The sequence below is a fragment of the Onychostoma macrolepis genome, chromosome 16 (assembly GCF_012432095.1).
Source record: "Onychostoma macrolepis isolate SWU-2019 chromosome 16, ASM1243209v1, whole genome shotgun sequence".
NCBI classification, from domain to species: Eukaryota; Metazoa; Chordata; class Actinopteri; order Cypriniformes; family Cyprinidae; genus Onychostoma; species Onychostoma macrolepis.
In genome coordinates, this window is record NC_081170.1 from 4,039,972 (window position 1) to 4,058,633 (window position 18,662).

Below are 18,662 nucleotides of genomic sequence, written 5' to 3' on the forward strand. Positions count from 1 at the left end.
CCTTGTTGTTTCAATGTCTAAACGTTCACAGAAGCAATAAATTAACTTCAGAAGCACCTGCCTCTAATATTGCTGATTCTCAAGACAATGGACAAAACACGTCCTACAATTCACACCTGTTTTGGAAATAGCAGCATTTCCACAAGGAAATTAACTAGAATGTTGTAAACATAAATGTTTAAACAATTTTAGATAATTGTGGCTATAGTTTTGTGTTTTATGTTTATAGCCTAATAACGATATGTATTTTATGAAGAAACATGTTTGGGGTTTTTAGATAATATTTCTCATTTTAAGTAGGTATAAGTATGGCTCCTTGGTTTAGTGTGTGTGATTATGTGAAAATGATAATTATTTTCTGAGATTTTCTTCAACAGATGGAGCTGATCTGTAGTTAAAGTTAATTTATTCACTGAAGTCAAAGCTAGATTTGTCAAATATTTATTAAACAGTAGCACATTTTGTGGGAAAATGCAAGAAGCATGAGGTTGGTGGGTGAAATCCTGTAAACAATGAACAGATTAATCCAAATTAATTCTTGTGCTACTTGAACTTTTTCTATTCTGTAGCCTGTTTTGTCTGAGTGCTTTCTGAATCAGTGGTTGGCTACTTGTAAGAACGAGTCGGATCGACCCAGATGAATTGGGTCATGCCCAATTTGCATGCATATTGATTTTGATTCACACAAACCACAATGGCCTCTGGGTAATTTGCATCACCTGCACACCAAATTACCCTGATTCAATCTGACTGGAGTTGCAGTGAAGCTCATGTGGAAAACCCCAAAGAGACTCGCACAGAAAACTTTTTGAATCACTTTTACCGAGTAAAGTGTGATTTTTTTTCTTTTCTGAGGACAAACAACTATCAAATAGAGCAGAGCTAGGAAAGCGTCCTGCTGCCATCTGCTGGATAGGAGGAGCACATGCAGGTAAGGAAAAGCTTACAAATGCTGACAAAATTGCGTTTTAAATGCATGCATGAAAAGTGCGTCACAATGGGTTCACTAAACCAATAAATCTGCATATACACCACTATTACTATCCAAGTAAGCTATGTTAAAGAGGAAGCGGGAACAGCTCATTTCCATTAGAGAGTAGCCTACAGATGATTTATGGCGTGTATCTGTGATTTTATTATATAAAAGTGATTTATAATACGTTTTTAATTACCAAATGGGTGTACTGATTTATATCCTGAAAATATGAAAAACAGCGATACAATGAATTATTTTTATTTATTTTTTTTTAAATTAAGAGACATTGTGGCTTTCTAGGGGCCAAACCTTCATTCATACCAGCGTTTCTCAATATAAACAGCCTGCAAACCAAACACTGATTTTCTACAGGGAATTCTCTGGGTGCAAGCTTACATTTTGGCTTTGGTATGTTTGGCCAAAAATCTAGACATGGACAAGACCCTTTTAAGGTATAATAGAAAAATACCATATGAACTGTGAAGAAAATCTGATGGCGCATGTTACAGCACAGCATTCAGTGGATTTCAGGGCAGAGCTTAACTAAAAATGCTTTGAGGGAACTTGATGTACGTCTCTTCAAAAGGCAAACCCTATTTATTGTTTACTTTTCATTGCACAAAAAGTTCTTTACAGTGCAAAATGATTCTTCAGATTATTATATAATAATTTTATAATATTCTTTTTTTTTTTTGGCGTTGATGGTTCCTTGAAGAACCTGTAACTTTTTGTGGAACCTTTCCATTCCACAAAATGTTATTTATAGTGGAAAATGGTTCTTTTATATTATTAAAATGTTCTTCACATTAATAAAAACCATTCAGGAGCTGTTAACCAAATCAGAACTGGAACCAAAAATGGTTGTTCTATTGCATCGCTATAAAACTCCTTTTTGAAACCTATATTTTAAAAAGTGTAGCTTTAAATCCCTGCTTCCATATAGCTGAGTAAGTGGTCATTTAGTAAACACTCTTACCTACAGTGACGCACAGTACACCTAATTTAACGAGTTAAGAGACCTCCACTCTTAAAAATAAAGGTGCTTAAAATGTTCTTCACATCGATGCCATATTTTTGCTTCCACAAAGAAACATTCAGTCAAAGGTTCTTTAAAGAAGCATCTCTTTCTTACCTTTTTATAATCTGAAGAACCTTCTTTCGCCACAAAGAACCTTTTGTGAAACCGAAAGGTTCTTCAGATGTTAAAGGTTCTTTATGGAACCATTTAGACAAAAAAGGTTCTTCTATGGCATTGTGAAGCACCTTTTATTTTTAAGAGTTCAAGAAATGGACATGAAGCTGAGTTTAGCATGAAATGCAGGATCCAGGATTTGTTTCAGAAGGTGTTCGGGCCTCATTTGCTTTGCTTGCTTGATGAAGTTAAATTGGACTTTGGTGACCGTAGCCTGAGGTCTTCTGCTGCTTACTGCCGGAGTCTCCACCAAACTGCTAATCTTGGTCTCAAGTGGCTTACTGGAGATGCTGGATGAAGATGCAGTTGGAACCAGTTTTGTTCTGGATTTTTTTCGACTTTGGGATTCAGTATTGAGGAAGAGGAATGCTGAATTTGGAAGAGTGAGTCGACTGAAACTTCAGAGTCGCAGTGGAAGACGAGGAATCTACAACAGGATAAGCCAAAAATGTTGGAAAAACTACCAAATTTGATGACCAGCCTTGATACTGCAAGAACTGTAACTCATCTGATGGAATAGCTGGTATCCAGAATATTTATATTCCAAATGCGTGTATCAGACAAATGTTATCGAATTGGAATCAAAACCACCTGAATTAAATGTTCACAGCATGTATGTACACAATTCACCCCCTTTATTGGAAATATACTAGTACCTGGACATTAAAAATTGATCAGTCCCTCAGTGTAAATGCATTACGCTGCTGAATCTGTTTGGTTTACTGAATGTTTGCCAGTTAGTTTACCGACTGCAGCTACCTGTGGTACTTCAGGAGTGTTAGAATGTCCACTGTAGTCCATGATAAAACGGATTATACAATTTTATAATTAGAAAAAAAAAACTCAACTCAAAATTGTGCAATTCAATAGGTTCTTAGAAATAAAAACATTGAGCATTTTAAGAGAAGGTACAAGGCAGACCACTAACTAAATGTCAAGTTCATTTGTTAATAACACTACGTACATTAAAAAGACCACCATTTAAACATGATTCTCCATTAAAAGAAACTTCAAACTGGTAGTAGGATTTATGAGAGGCTGTACAGTGTGCAAATTACTGTCTGTCATGGCAGGCACACCTAAATGATGCAGACATAGAGGGTTTCTTTCTGCCCACAAAACATTAAAAGATCTCCAAGTCATGTTTTGAAGAAAAAGCCCTCACCGAGTCTTTTATGTCTGACCACAGGTATCATTTAGATCTGCCCACAAACACACGCCTTTAGTCTTCAGAGTACATGTGACAACACAAAACTGCACTGCATCACTGACGTAATCAGGCGGTAACAGTTTGCTCATGACTTCCAGTAAGATTACAATAAAAATTGCAGGGAAAGATTCCTGGACATATCTGAGAAGTAATTTCTTTCTCTTTCTGTTTTGTTTTTTAACTGATAATTACCAGGCCCACATAGAAATTGTGCAGGATTCAAATGGTCACACTTCTACACATGGAAGCTTGTTTCCACCATGGGATAAAAAATAAAGGTAAGAGCAACTTTTTATCTCACATTGTTTTTTGCCCTTGCAATTCGGAGATTACGGTATATTTCACAACTCGGACTACTTTCTAAAAACAAATTCTGAGGGGGAAAAAGTGAGATATAAACAGAATTGCAATAGGCTATGAATTGTGAAATACAACTAGTCAACATTTGAAGTGGATCAAAACCTTTCATCAAAGTTGTCCTAAAACCAAAATGTGTTCTTGTCTTTTTGATTCACTTCAAATGTCGACTACTGTATAAACTTGGAATTGCCACAATAGAAAAACCAGAATATTTTTTTTCAGCAATGTGAGAGAGAAATTCAGAATTGCAATAACTTCCAATTTTGAGAGATCGATTTCCAAGACTGTGTCTTCCAATTCTGAGTTTATATTTCTCAGTTGTGAGAGGTCAGAATTGTGAGAGAATCTCAGATTTCTGACTTTTTTTTTTTTTTGTTGCAATTTCGAGAAAAGATAAAATGACCTTTTTATTTTATTTTTTTAATTTTGTGGTATTCCCCTTTTTTAAATTTTTTTAAATTAAATACTTTTGCTATTTTTTATTTTTATATGCACAGCTACCAATAAACTTGTAGTCCACTGAACATGCTTTAGCATTTGAATCCTCAGAATTCAGTAGATTTTGCCCCAGAACGTGCACAAAAGAAAGTCCACAGAAAGTCCATCTGGGCCTGGCAATAAATGTATAAGCATAACACAGACATGAGAATACAGTCCCAATTAATAATAATAATAATCATTCATACAGCAGGCTCAACATGTTTTACCGACTGCCTTCCTTGATTTGTTCTTTATCCCCAAAGACGATATCGATTCACTCAGCCATTTGTAAGATCCCTTCTGTCAAAGAGCTGGACGACTTTGAGTCACGCTCATGAAGGCCCAATATTTTCAATATCATCATGGCCATACTGCAATATGTGGTGCATTGAGGACACAGCAGGTGCATTGAGGAATGCTTGACTAGAATATGAAGCTACTGCATCCAAACTACAACCCAAAACCAACTTAGACCACCTGCTGACTGAGTGGATGGGGGATATGATTTTTCTTAAACAGTTTTTAAACTCTTTCTACGATTCCATTTTGAGTCATAAACAGGCCTACACGAAATCTGCATGCAGATTTCCACAGAACTGTAATGCATTCATGAAGTTTATTAGTTTGCTAATTTGATTTGATTATGCTTACAGTTACCACTAAGGATAGCTTCGTTTAACACATTGTTTTAATCCATTTTCGCAGAAAACGTCTGCAGATTGCGCCTGGGCCTGGTTATAAGGTAATCAGTTCCACATACTAAACGCATACAAACACACTAATATTTCTCTCTCTCTCTCGCGCGCTTTCATCCGGGTTTGTTCTCCTGCTGAATTAAGTTAAAATGTGTATTTAGCATTTGTAGTGATACATGCATCCAGTAGACTGCTGATTTACATATTTTTTTTTCTTAAAAATAAAAAGTAAAAAAAAGTATTAGAAACACAGCTATACAGAGTCTTTAGCTAATCCAAGGAGCGAGGTTTGGAAGGAGGAGCCCCATGTCCAGATGTGATGCGGTTGGTTAGGAGGTGAGGACCGTCGCTGTTTAATTGCTACAGCAGGGACCTTTCGTGGGCTGTGCCGTTTCTGTTAGATCCACACCTCTGTTGCGTCCTGTGCTGGCACCTGCAGGCTGGGGCTCATTCTTGGGTAATTTCTTTGCTAAGGTGCACACAAACAAAATAAATATTTTTGTAAATATAAGGAATGATGTTTCATTATGTTTGCAAGTTAAAGGAATAGTTCACCCAAAAATGAAAATTTGCTGAAAGTTTACTCAAGCCATCCAAGATGCACATAAGATTGTTTCTTTATTGCAACAAATTTAGCAGAAAGTTAGCATCACATCAACTTCTCACCAATGGATCCTCTGACGGCACCCATTCACTGCAAAGTCCAAACAGCTGATAAAAACATCACAATAATCCACACCACTCCAGTCCATCAATTAACATCCTGTGAAGTGAAAAGCTGGGTGTTTGTATGAAACAAATCTATGATCTATCAAGATGTTTTAAATTTAAACTCTCACCAAAGCATGAGTCCATAATCCATAATAACGCTTCCTCCAGTTAAAAAGTCCATCCCCTGTTGTCCTCTCATATCACAAGTATATTTTTGGTTTAGAACTGTTTCAGACAGGGTTTTACTTCTAGACAGTGCTTGATCTGTGCATATTCCTCACCTGATTCAGTGGATTTATTTTATTATTTTTTTTTTTCCCACTGGAGAAAGCAATATTATGGATGGATAGAGGACTCATGCTTTAACCAAAAGCAGCAGTCTGTAGTTAAAAACATCTTAATGGTTTTGTTTCTTACTATCACACATCATTTCACTTCACAGGATGTTAACTGATGGACTGGAGATGTGTGGATTATTGGACTCTCATTCTGACGACACCCATTCACTGGAGAGGATCCATTGGTGAGCAAGTTATGGAATGCTACATTTCTCCAAATCTGTTTAGGCAAGGCAAGTTTATTTATATAGCACATTTCATACACAATGGTAATTCAAAGTGCTTTACATAAAAGGACTTAAAATAATCATTTATTGTTGTGAATATTACTGGTTTTACTGTATTTCTTGGCAAAAATAAAAATGCGTTCTTTCATAAACACTAAAAATCATTCTAAATCCTAAATCCAATCCTAAACTTCTGAATGGCAGTGTAGAATTATTTACCAAAAAAGTAGTGCGTCAAACTGGTTGATAAACTTACCAATGGCCATAAAAATCTCATTCACGTTCATTGAAGTCTTTGCCGATGTTTCCATAAAGAGCAAACTGTTGTCATCTGCATATGACTGTGCATCCTGTGAACCAAAAAAAAGTCAGGGTTTCAGACTCTAAACGGACCGCTCTAATCGACTGGAAGTCTGCATGGCATGTTTGTTTGTTTATAAACAGTTCCACATCTCATTTGTAAAGCCAACAGGAAGCGTCTGCTCCTCTGTGGCTGTTCAAACATTGCAAACCTGAAAGTCCAGCGCTCTCTTGTTGGCAAGGTCTGCCTTGTTTCCAGCCAAAGCTATTACAATATTTGGACTGGCTTGTCTCTGAAGCTCTTTCACCCAGTTTTTCGCACGTGCAAATGATTCCTGAAAGAAAAAAAGAGCATGCATTTTCTGGATTCAGAGCTTTCTCGTTTGTGCTTAAAAGGAACACATCACGCATTTTTCATAGTTATTTTTCTCACAGATCCAGTTTTTCACCCTCTCGCTGAATTAAATGGGATTTTTTTTTTTGTATTCATATAAAAACCTCTTTCGCATGTGAAATGAGTAACGCCACTTTGTTACATTCACACTCAGGTTGCAGGTTTGCTGAAAGGATTTTAGACAGAGTCATTTTGCAGCTTAGTTTCAATAAATGCTCTTTTTGGACTTGGGAGGAAGTTCCATCTCAAAACTTAATTGAACTGAAATGAATCGGCACTGAACTGTCTCGAGCTAAATAACAACACTGTCTTCTGTAGATCTTTACAGAGTTATTCTGCTGAATCTGAACCAACACAGAACTGACTAAAACTGAATGATGACACTAGCAAAATTTGAATTCTTCTCATATTTGAAGTCACCTGCATCGTCATTTTCCCATTTATTACTGTATTTATATATATGTGTGTGTATGTATGTATAAAATGACTCAAAAAATCTGATTTGTCAATTAAACTGCAGAGTAAACAAAGTGGGTTAGGACTCACTTCATTTGTAATGTCATACACCACTATGGCAGCCTGCGCTCCTCTGTAATACATTGGGGCCAGACTGTGGTAACGCTCCTGGCCAGCTGTGTCCCAGATCTCAAACTTCACTGTTGTGTCATCCAAACATACTGTCTGAGTCAAGAAGGCAGCTAGTGGAGAGAGGACAGAGACGGGTCAGATCTTGCCATCAGTATCTGGTAATTACTTGTAATTAGGGCTGGGCAGTATGACTGCATATACCAATGGCAGAAATGTTTTAGCCGATTGAGATGTTAAAGGGTGTTGATAAAAACTTTTTGTGCATGTTTACTGTTGTCATTGTGTTTATTGACTTATGACTATTACAATAACAAATGTGGCTCTTCAAATCAGAATTTACAGTTAATTATTTATTTTATAATATTAGTTATTTTATTTAACTGGTTATCATCGTTATCCATTGGCTTATCATGAGTTTTTAATATACACAACTTATTTAATTATTTTTTCTGGCAAAAAAACTAGTTATATCATCATCATCATCATCATTATTGCTATAATATACAATTTTGGTCATCCTGCCCATCCACAAGTGAAATTACAGCAAAAATAAATAGTTATGGTGTTATACAATTACTGTAATATAAAATCTAAGCAATACTGCCCATGCATAAGTGAAAAGACAGCAAAAGTAACAAGTCATATAGTGACATACCATTACCGTAATATAAAATTTTGGTCATTTTGCCCATCCGTACAGCAAACCTAACTAGTACTAGTAAGACTAGTACCATTACTATAATACACGATTTTGGCCATACTGCCTATCCATATATCAAATTAAATAAACATTTGTTAAAGCACGAAAAAGCATGAAAAAAAAAAACACAGCAGGCTTTGATTAGCTAATATTGTGTTTACTGTACAAATCAGAGTGATAATAAAATCACTCAATTATTCATATGGAAAATGATGGGTCTCTCTTTTTTATCTTAGTTATCTTATACTAGTTATCTTAGTTATATTATACTAGTGATATACCATTACTGTAATATAGGATTTTGGTCAAACTGCCTATGCATAAGTGCATTAGCATCACATCAGATATGGGTTATTATATGCAGGCAATATAATGCATGTCTTACCTCCTATTGTGCTTTCCTGAAACTCGTGAAACTGTCCTTTTACAAAGCGAAGGACTAGACTTGACTTCCCCACAGCGGACTCTCCCAGGAGCACTAGTTTGAACTGACAGATTTTGTTGCCGGCGTTCGGCCCGTTAGGTCTCGTTGCTCCACCTCTTCCTGCCATGACCCTAAGCCCCAATCTCCTGTACTGAAGTCAAGAGGTGCTTCTCAAACGGTCACTCCCAGATCTGCAGGAACAAACATTAATAATCTAGTATCGCTCGTAAGTTAACACTATTACGTAATGTAATATATCAGGGGTGTCTTGGTTAGCCAAATACAACCGGAGGATAACAAGAGTTGCACAATATACGTTGGTGGCCAATTAGTAATAATATGCCATTTTCTATATTCTGTAATAAGCATAATCCTACAAGTTGAGACCCAGATCTTCAGTTCATATATTGTAATATATGAGACTGTAACACTGATATAGTAAGAACATCTATTGTGTAGTTTGTCATGCCATCAATTACATCCATACCAATGTGGTCATGGACAACAGACATTGTTTTGCCTTAAATATCTTTTGTGCTTTGACCCAAAAACCCAGTGATATTAGTCTTGTCTCCTTAAACACCACAAACAAAAACCAAAGCCATGATGGGGATGGAATACTAGCTTATTACATACTGATTACTGTATATTATGGAAGGCCATTTCTGCCACATGACAAAAATCATAATTAGATAAATCATAATTATGAGATAGAAAGACATAATTATGATATAACATGAAATTGACAAAACGTCAATTATGAAACAAAAAATGAAATTAAGTCATAATTATGAAATTTATGAAGTTATGACCATATAATAATTTTGAAATTAAAAAACGACACAATGTCAAAATTATGACATTGTCATAGTTGAGAGTCAACTGATGACTGAAGTCGATATTCGTTTATTACAAAACGAGACGTTTACGACAAATTCAACTTTTCATGTGACTTTCTCATTTCAAAATTAATGTTATAAATTTGACTTCTCTAATATTTATGATTTAGCAATACATGTTTTTTATTTATTTTTTTCCTATGTGGTAGACATGGGCTTCCATAGTATATATTGTTTACTGTAAACTGATTTTAGTAGTAATGTAAGTTAAAGAAAAATAAGAAAAAGCTCATTAACAATAACCACTGAAAAAAAAGTGAAGAATATTTATTAGTCGGCAAAAATGTGCAGTAAGTGTTCAGATCCTCGATATCCCAGTGTTTTCTTTTACCTTCTAATTCCTTAATTTGACTTTTTGAGCCTACACACTGAAGTAACGCGGTCATACAAGATTTTCACTTTTTGGTGTATACTCTTCAGGTGTTTTTGTAGTATTGTAAAGTACTAAAATATAGTAGGTCATTCGGAAGAAAACATCCATAATGTACTCATACCATGTATACTGCAGAAGCGGTAAGACTAGTGTGATGATATGCTATTCAAACACAGCCCAACTCCCAATGCCTACATTACATTCTAGACTATACAATACAACCCTGTTATATCTTTTGTGATATAGAACGTATGAGACAGAGAGTGACAGTGCAAAACAGGTCTAATATTGACACTAATGATCAATCAGCGCTTGTGATAGCTCCTAAACACTTTTAACTTAAAAGGCGATTACAATTAACATTTATTTACATTTCAGATCAGAATTGATAGGATATGCTCAAATTAAATAAACATTATTTATAAAACGTGACTTATTTGACGTTTAGCATAATCTGGCTCTTCACAACAAACCGCAGCAGGCTTTGATCGGTTAATATAGTGTTCACTGGACAATTTAGTAGTAACTTCAATTTCAGAGTGATAACAGAATAAAATCACTTAATTATTTAATAGTACATGTATTTAATGGCATTATACGAAGCTAGGGCTGCTTGTTAGCTTGTGATGCTAACTGTGCTAATGATAGTGTATGTTCTTTTGTCTTTCTCTCTAATACACACATGTAAACACACGGTCAACTCGATGACAATCGCGTTCCGGCGGTGTTTTCAGCGGTACTTTAACGGGTCTGTCAGTTTCTCTGCTGCTCCGGTTCAAATGGTTCCCAAAAGCTAATGGTGCTAATGCTACCAGAAAAACAGGCCGCGCGCTATGCTCGCACACACAGCACTGAGGGTGACACCTCATAAATAAACCGTTAAAAAAGCAAGAAATCGGAAATAACTGGACAACAGTATAGCTTATTTCAAAAACGAAGCAAAAAAACATTCAAGTTAACATAACCGTACAAATGTTTAAAGCCCAGAGACTCGTACCTTCCTTTCGGTTCCTCTCAACTTCCCCTTTTGCATCAAAACTGACGATGACGGATCGGATGACTGGATCTGACGTCAGACCGATCGGAGACAAATCGGCCAATCAGAACAACGCTCATCACAAATATTTTATTTTCATAACACACAGGATTATAATTTTGTATACAGAGTTTATTATTATTATTATTATTTATATTATTTATTATATTTTATATAATTTAACCTTTGAAATTCACTAAAGTCATATTAGAGTCATGTATTTTATTCATATTTAGTAGTTAATGAACCCCTTTAAAACAACTATTAATTCACATTTTTCTTGAAAACAAGACTTAGAATTTTTTAACGAGTCTTTTTTTTCCAATTAAAAGCGCATTGGCAACTTGGGTCTTGTTGCATGTAGACAATAGACATAGGATAATTTTAGAATATAAAGTAAACACGCTTAATTTGGAAATCGACTTTCTGACAGGTGGACGTCTGAGAGACTGGCGTCATTATCAACTTGACGCCGCATTTCCTCTCAGCGCGTTGTCAGGTAACGGAAGGTAAACAAACACTGCTACATGTTTGTAAGGCTTTGTAATTAGTGCTGCTGTTGTAAAGTTGTTGTTTTTTTTTGTTTGGATGGATAATTGGTTGTAAATAAATCCGCATTAAATGTGTGAGTGTGTAGGCATGAGTCTCATAGAGCGGAATTCATCCACCTGGAGACGCAGAGACACGTTTCCAAACATCCTCGCGGTATGACTAATTATTTTTTCAGAGTAATTTTGATCTTGTAACTTACATGGATTTCTCGACTATAATTATGCAGCAAATATTACGGAATTTAATGTATAATAATTTCCACTGAAAGGCAGGAAAGCTCATTCCAGTTGGTGACACAACTAAGACTTGTCTGCAAGAAATTACATCAGGGGTGGGTCATTCTGCATATATATATATATATATATATAAAATGCTTATTTTTTTTAAAGCAGTAAATTTTTGTACCAAACCATTTTGTGTATGTGTGTATATAAAACTTGTGAAACCTTTTGTATTGCATTGCATAAAATATATATTTATTTTATTTATTTATTTACTTACAGACTGTAACTCCACCTGTGGTGAGAAAGTTTGTCAATTCTGCTCGGCCGCCCGTTGAGACAGTTCGGGTCTTCCATGGAAAAGCAAATGATCCTGACATTGCCAGCACACTAGTCCATGGCGTGAACACTAAATCATCCATTAATGTAAGACAGTCATCATGTCAAAATTGTTTTAGTGACCATATTCGTTCTTATTGCTTCATGTTTAAACTGTTTTAACTTCACACAAAGCCAGTCATATTAATCTCAAAATCAAAATACTTTTGAAAACTATTTATTCATGAGCTTTTTCTTTCTTTCTTTTTCAGTTAGAAGCACATTGGCAACTTTAGACTTGGTTGCAAATGTAATAGGAAAAAAAAAAAAGTAGTGTTTGTTCACTGCATGCATGCATTTTCAGGCTGGCTCAGTGATCAATCCTGCACCAAAAACACGCTTCCAAGAGTGGCTGCGTCATCTTCATGAAATCAATTATGCCAACTATCAGAAAGCTCCTCTTGGGAGGTCAGGAGTTCAAGGCCCTGGTTTACCAAGCTGGCTTGATGCTGAGAAAACCACTTTTGGTGTTACAACGCTCCAGTGTAAGAGTAATAGTGAAACTTGACTAGCATAGTCATGTATAGACTCAATCAAAAGAAACGGCGAATCTGTGAGTTCTTTTGAATGCAGTATCTAATGGCAGTGAGGTCATCAATCCACCCAAAACCACACATCAGGTGAAGAAGGAAGCGGATGAGGGACATCAGCTCTATGTTCGCTCACACGGATCCTATTTTGTAGGTCAGTCAGAATGCAGCCCATTTAAAGGTCTTAGTCTTTGCTTAAACTTTCCATTTTTGTTGTCTTTTTCTCTTGTGCTCATTTTGGCATCATTTCAGAAAACGCAGATGGCTGCATTTGTCTCTTTGTTGTTGCAGGAGAGCGTGTGGACAGAAAGTACAATTGCAATCACTATAGGAGAGATGGTAGGTTTGGTGTCCCAACGCCTCATTACAATGATGGGAGAACCATCTCCAGATCTCTGCGGTGGCCCTGTGACTCACTAATGTAAACGTATACACACACACATGCACCTTAATTTACATTTACAATTAACATACAGTGATTTATTAGCATGGTGATTTCATATTTCTATTTTCAGATTAAATTTAAATATTTATATTGTTAAATGTAAACATTTTTGAAAAAATTTAAATTGTATAATTTATCTTGTGCGCGCGCATATATATTGATAATAAGAACCATTATTAATAATTGAGCATTACTAATTACTGTATAGCAAATCAACGTATTGGAATGATTTCTGAAGTATCACATGACTCTAAAGACTGGGGTAATGATGGTGAAAATTCAGCTTTGCATCACAGGAATAAATTACATTTTATATTCAAATAGAAAATGATTTTAAATTTAGTAAAAAAAAATTTTTTTTTTTTGATCAAATAATGCAGCCTTGGTGAGCAGAAGAGACTATCTAAAAAATCTCTTTTTTCTCTCTCTCTCTCTCTCTCTCTCTCTCTCTTTCTCTCTATATCTTTTATATATATATATTTATATTAGTATATACACACACACAACACCATCTGTAAGGGAGTATTGGGTCATTCACCCCACTCTCAGTCCCAGCACAAGAATCGAGAAAATCAGAGATTAATTGCATTGTCATTTGTAGCTAAATGAATGTATTTTGGAATAGCATTATGCCTCCAGAAAGGTAACAGTGTTGTCATTTTTACTATTTTGACAGCTATTATGAATGTCTGCAATCTTCAGTATTCCGTTTATAATGACAATCCATATTTTGTTTCAAATTTTCTAAATAAGCCCCTAATGACAACTAATATAGCAATGTGAATGACAACATTATCAGAAATGAACAATTAATTAATCTTCATGTCTTCAGGCACAACAGCGTAAAATTAGTTTCCAAACGCTGCGACGACTTCAGAGAGAAGACTCAGCCACAAACAAGCAAAGTTCATGATCCGTAAGTCATGCTTAAGAGCATTTTTGTTAAATACTAATGATATTTTCACAGTTTCTGCCACCGTGTAAATCATCTTTTCTGTATGTGCATTAATTTATAGAATTGCAGAGACATTAAACGTTCCCAGTGATCACACATTTGGAGTCTTGATGAAACCTGACAGCTTTGGTAATTTAAATCGTCTGTCATATTCTGAGTTTGATATGTCAGAAATAAATTAGCAGCCAGTATCGTAGAGAGTTTATGGTTTATTCTTGGTTGGTGTGAAAAACATTGTTGGGAAATTTTAACTTGGACTTTCCTATAATCAAAACTCAAAAACATTCATTGTATTTTAAATAAAGAAAATGAAGCCTATGTTCATGACAGTTAAGCATATTTGTGTGGTATGTTCTTGACTGCTTTTGAGAGATTCAACCACTTGAAGTTCTTCCTGTTTCTCCTCAGGTGTGGGTGACCTGCTCCATCAAACTCCTCCTGGCGAGTACCTGAAAGGTAAAGACAGACAGCGAGCCGTGGTCAGCGCTGTTCGCCAGCACCTCAAGAACTCCAACTACCAGAACTTCAGCTCATTACTCGAAGCATTCAGATACTACGACAAGGTCAGCGGCTCTCATTGCTTAATTGCTTAAACTGCTCATTGCCAGTTTTACCAATTACCACTTATCTTTGATGGTCTGTCTTGTGCTTTTTTAGCAAGCGAAAGGCCTTTTAGTATAATTTTACAAATGTCCACCTTCAGCTTTTGCTTCACGTGTAATTTTGCTGTGAAATCTTTACTTATTTTATAACGTAAACAAGAATAACTTCTATATTGTTAGTAATATTTCAAGATAAACATCGGACTGAAGCAACTTGCAGGAGGTTAACTTCATTATCTATACATAATTTTTTCATGTTAAAATGTGAGCATCAAATTTGATCATTAGGCTTTTGAGGAACATTAATTTGTTTCTTAATCATTATTGTATTGTATTGCATTGTAGTTTTTGAAACTACAGAGCTTTGATCAGAAAACTAAGCGTTTAAATATTAATACAGTATTATTGAGAGATATAGAGTGACAACTAATATTTTTATAATTTCATGCAAAGTCCGTTATAAAGATCTCATTGATTTGGTCACACTTTATTTTAAGGTCCAATTCTCATTTTTAACTAATTATTAATAGTTAGAAAGGTAGTTGTTAAGTTTAGGTATGGGGTAGGATTAAGTACTTTATAAGTACTAATAAACAGCCAGTATGCTAGTAATATGCATGGTAGTTAATAGTGAGAATTGGTTGAGAGTAGTGAGAAGTGTTACCATTAATTTATATTGCAAGTTATCAGAGTTTCACCATAGTTAACCATTCATTTGTAAAGAAAACTATGCTGAAAAGTCATCAAAGCAAACAAATCTAGAATTGATTCTTCATTTTGCAAGCCAGCTTTGCCGATTACCTGTTGTAATTGTGTTGTGCTGCAGAAGGGTCAAGGGAAAATCGATAAGCAGGATCTGAAGGAAGTCTGCCACCAGTTTAACATGATCATTAGTGACCCAGTGCTTGATGATCTCATGAATTATTGTGATGTTGATAAAGACGGACTGATCGGCTTCATGGAATTTTCCAATTTTCTTAATTGGAAAGACAAACTGCCAATCAACAGGGTGGAGCAGAAAATTCTCACAGGAGGTGAATTTAAGTGTACTTGCTCAAAAAATTCCAGTACAAAGTCTTTTGGCATTTTATGTTTTTTTTATTTATTTATTTTTTCCAAATACTGTTCTGCTTCAAATCAGTGTTTTGATTTGTCTCTGAGCTTGATTGGTTTGGTTCAAGGCTTGAAATTGATCTCTTTTGTCTTGTAGAGCGGAAGGCTTGGACAGCCCCAGCTAACATGCAGCGCACAGACCTCCAGGAATCCAGCGCAGTGAAACCTTTGATTAGACCTGAAGATCTGGATCCGGTTGAGGTGGGAAGCACCAGGAAGACTCCAAAAACCCTGTCTAGGCCTAGAACTGTGCAGAACAACTTCTTCACCTCGTCTTCTCTCATCAATGCTGTCGTGGGTGGACTTTCCCCCGCCGGTGAGTCTCACACAAAACCTTTGAGTCTCCTTAAACTGCCCAAGTATTCAAGCTTTACAAAAAGCTTTAAAACAACCTCCAGGCTTTTTTTTTTTCTCCAAAGTTTTGCTTAACCTTTTAAAGTCTACTGTATCATATTTAAAATTTCTACGGACTCTAAATTATAAATATGCTCAACTTTGCTGATAAACCTGTTGTCTGCAACATGACTTCTGTTGTCTGTTTGATATAGTTTATACTTTAGTGCAACTGTACAAACATCTGCTTTCAGCTTGTGGTTCAAATGTCTTTTTGCTGTGAAATCTGATCTGATTTTTATAAGGTAAACGTAAGAATAACTTTTACATTTCAAGATGAACACTTAATGGACTGAAGCAGCTTAGCTGAAATTCATTTGATTTTACTTGATTATCCAAACTTTTTATTTTTTTTAAATATGATCATCAGGCTTTTGAGGAATGTTTATTTGTTCATCTCTTATTCATCAGCTTTGATAATAAAACTAAGCATTTAGATATCTATATCTAGATATCTACTTACTATGGTGTATTATTATGAGATATAGAGTTACAACCAATATTTATAATTTAATGTATAGTCTGCTTTACTGTTATAAAAATCTCATTCATTTACATTACAAGCATCAGAATTTCATCTTACTTTTTGGTCATAGAAATATCAGCATCTGCATATTTTTATCTGAGCCTTTGAATAAAATTGAGCTGTTTTCCCCTCCATATTTACACTACATCATACTATATGATAAAATATGAAATATTATACTCAACAAAAAACACACATGCAAACTATATATATTTTATCTAAAGGTTCAATATACCGTTCCACTAAAAAAAAAAAAAAAAATCTATTATTTCATATGTCAGGGCTTTGCAGGGTTAAAATTACACAACTAGAAAATGAAACCTAAAGTAGGCTACTATTTTATAAGTTTCTTCTGATTGCTTCTCATTAATAGATGATCGCACATACGGAGTACCAACTGTACGGGCTGATCTACCTGCTCCTCGTATCAAACGTCTCAGTGACAGGACAAACTACGGAGACGAAGCAACAGCACATTATGTGCTGCACCCCCCTCTGCATTCCCTCTACGGAGTCCATGAAAAAGAGTTTTTTAGTCCTCGCACTAAAGATGAGGTGAGTTTCGGATGACGGTCATGTGGCATTATGATTTAAAGGGATATTAGGCTGTCCAAACAATTATTACAGATGGACTAAAGATATATTGCATATATCACTCGTAGATTGCACAGATATTCCAAAAAGTGGGTCTCAACGTTGCTGATGAAACATTTGAAGAGGCCTGGAAGTTGGCGTCCATGAGACATCCTGCTGGTGACGTATGTGTGGAAAGCTTTCGAAATGTTCTTGGTGAACTACGGGCAAATTAAACACAAAACTTGAGTATTTTAATTTAATTTTCTTTATAATCTACCATTAAATAAAGACTTGCATTAAAAAGTGTGTTCCTTAAGAAATTAGTTTCAACTTGCAAGCAATGATTCGTGACACCCAGTGTTATTTTAGTATTATTTCCATTTATAGTTTTTATTAATCTTTGGAATTACTTTTTATTTTGATATTTTCTCTTTTCATTTACATTTTAGTTATACAGTTAATTTTAGTTTTTTTGCATTTCTGACATTTCTATTTGTCTATATCTTTATTAACTTTATGAATAATATTATTAATAATTATTTAATTAGTTCAAGTTTATTTCAAGTAACAACTTTATGGTTTTAGTTTGTTTTAGTTAACTATAAAAACCCCGGCGACTCCATAATTCAAAGTTTGCCTTCATCAGATCATTTAGGAGAAAGTAACATCAAAAAATGGCAAGGTGAGGTAAAGCTCTAGGTGCCTCTCATGGGATTATTTCGGTAATATGATAAATGCAGAATCTGCCTCTGGAACGGTTTGTTTCATTTGTACAATAATCGGTGTGGACACACTAAACTAGTAATCATTACTACACCATGAAGTGGGTTCAGACCCTCATGACTTCTGCAACTGCAGTATTTTATTAGTTCAGATCCATTATTGGGTCAGCGGTAATTTCGGCCATGTTATTTGTTTAATTTAGTCTCTTGTCAAATGAAGCAAAGTGCTGCAACGGGCCTGACTGCAATAAGAAGTGCCCTCAACGTAGCATAATAATAGCTCAGCTCAGTAATGAATTTTTGCCTCCCAGGATAACATTATTGAGTTTACTTCGAGGACGTATGCTGCATTTAGAGTTTGAGAGAGATGGAGATTGCTGTCAGTTACCCTTTTCTCCCACAGGACATTAGCACACACAGAATGGAGTGTATTGAAAATCTGAAATAGCAGAAAGTTTCCTGTAAGGGGTAGGTTTAGGTGTAGGGTTGGTGTAGGGCAATAGCACATACAGTTTGTACAGTATAAAAACCATTACGCCTATGGGATGTCCCCACTTTTCACAAAAACAAACGTGTTTGTGTGCTTTACCCAATATAGTTTGGGCAAGTGTTAGAATAATAATAGTTATTTGCTGCCTGGATATTAGTATACACCTATTCCTTTGCTGGTTATCAGGTAAATTATTACATCTCTTGGACTAGTAAATCTCAATCTCCTTTGTTTGACACATTGAACATGAACCTCT

At 35.3% G+C, this 18,662-nt stretch overlaps 2 protein-coding genes across 11 annotated transcripts; one reads left to right on the forward strand and one right to left on the reverse strand.

The window, feature by feature from the left end:
* Positions 1-740: 740 nt before the first annotated feature.
* Positions 741-17,500, forward strand: efhb (EF-hand domain family, member B). Of its 9 annotated transcripts, none has more exons than XM_058747444.1 (17): positions 741-931; positions 3,574-3,656; positions 4,924-4,960; positions 11,337-11,411; positions 11,491-11,608; positions 11,724-11,786; positions 11,959-12,102; positions 12,359-12,539; positions 12,628-12,738; positions 12,876-13,005; positions 13,862-13,945; positions 14,046-14,113; positions 14,393-14,547; positions 15,413-15,620; positions 15,797-16,015; positions 16,992-17,173; positions 17,281-17,500. In XM_058747444.1, the coding sequence occupies exons 5-17, from the start codon at positions 11,525-11,527 to the stop codon at positions 17,425-17,427; spliced, it is 1,776 nt and encodes a 591-aa protein (XP_058603427.1). In that variant the 5' UTR covers positions 741-931; positions 3,574-3,656; positions 4,924-4,960; positions 11,337-11,411; positions 11,491-11,524; the 3' UTR covers positions 17,428-17,500. The 9 variants fall into 9 exon arrangements, with proteins under 9 accessions (XP_058603427.1, XP_058603426.1, XP_058603425.1 ...); XM_058747443.1 differs by lacking the exon at positions 741-931 and adding an exon at positions 6,067-6,147 and having other exon boundaries at positions 2,363-3,656; XM_058747442.1 differs by lacking the exon at positions 741-931 and having other exon boundaries at positions 2,364-3,656.
* Positions 4,816-10,944, reverse strand: rab5ab (RAB5A, member RAS oncogene family, b). 2 transcript variants are annotated; one of them, XM_058747453.1, is made up of 6 exons: positions 10,865-10,944; positions 8,557-8,786; positions 7,430-7,581; positions 6,702-6,824; positions 6,446-6,539; positions 4,816-5,382 (listed from the first exon to the last, which is right to left on the reverse strand). In XM_058747453.1, the coding sequence occupies exons 2-6, from the start codon at positions 8,720-8,722 to the stop codon at positions 5,267-5,269; spliced, it is 651 nt and encodes a 216-aa protein (XP_058603436.1). In that variant the 5' UTR covers positions 8,723-8,786; positions 10,865-10,944; the 3' UTR covers positions 4,816-5,266. The 2 variants fall into 2 exon arrangements, with proteins under 2 accessions (XP_058603436.1, XP_058603435.1); XM_058747452.1 differs by lacking the exon at positions 10,865-10,944 and adding an exon at positions 10,550-10,706.
* Positions 17,501-18,662: the final 1,162 nt, after the last annotated feature.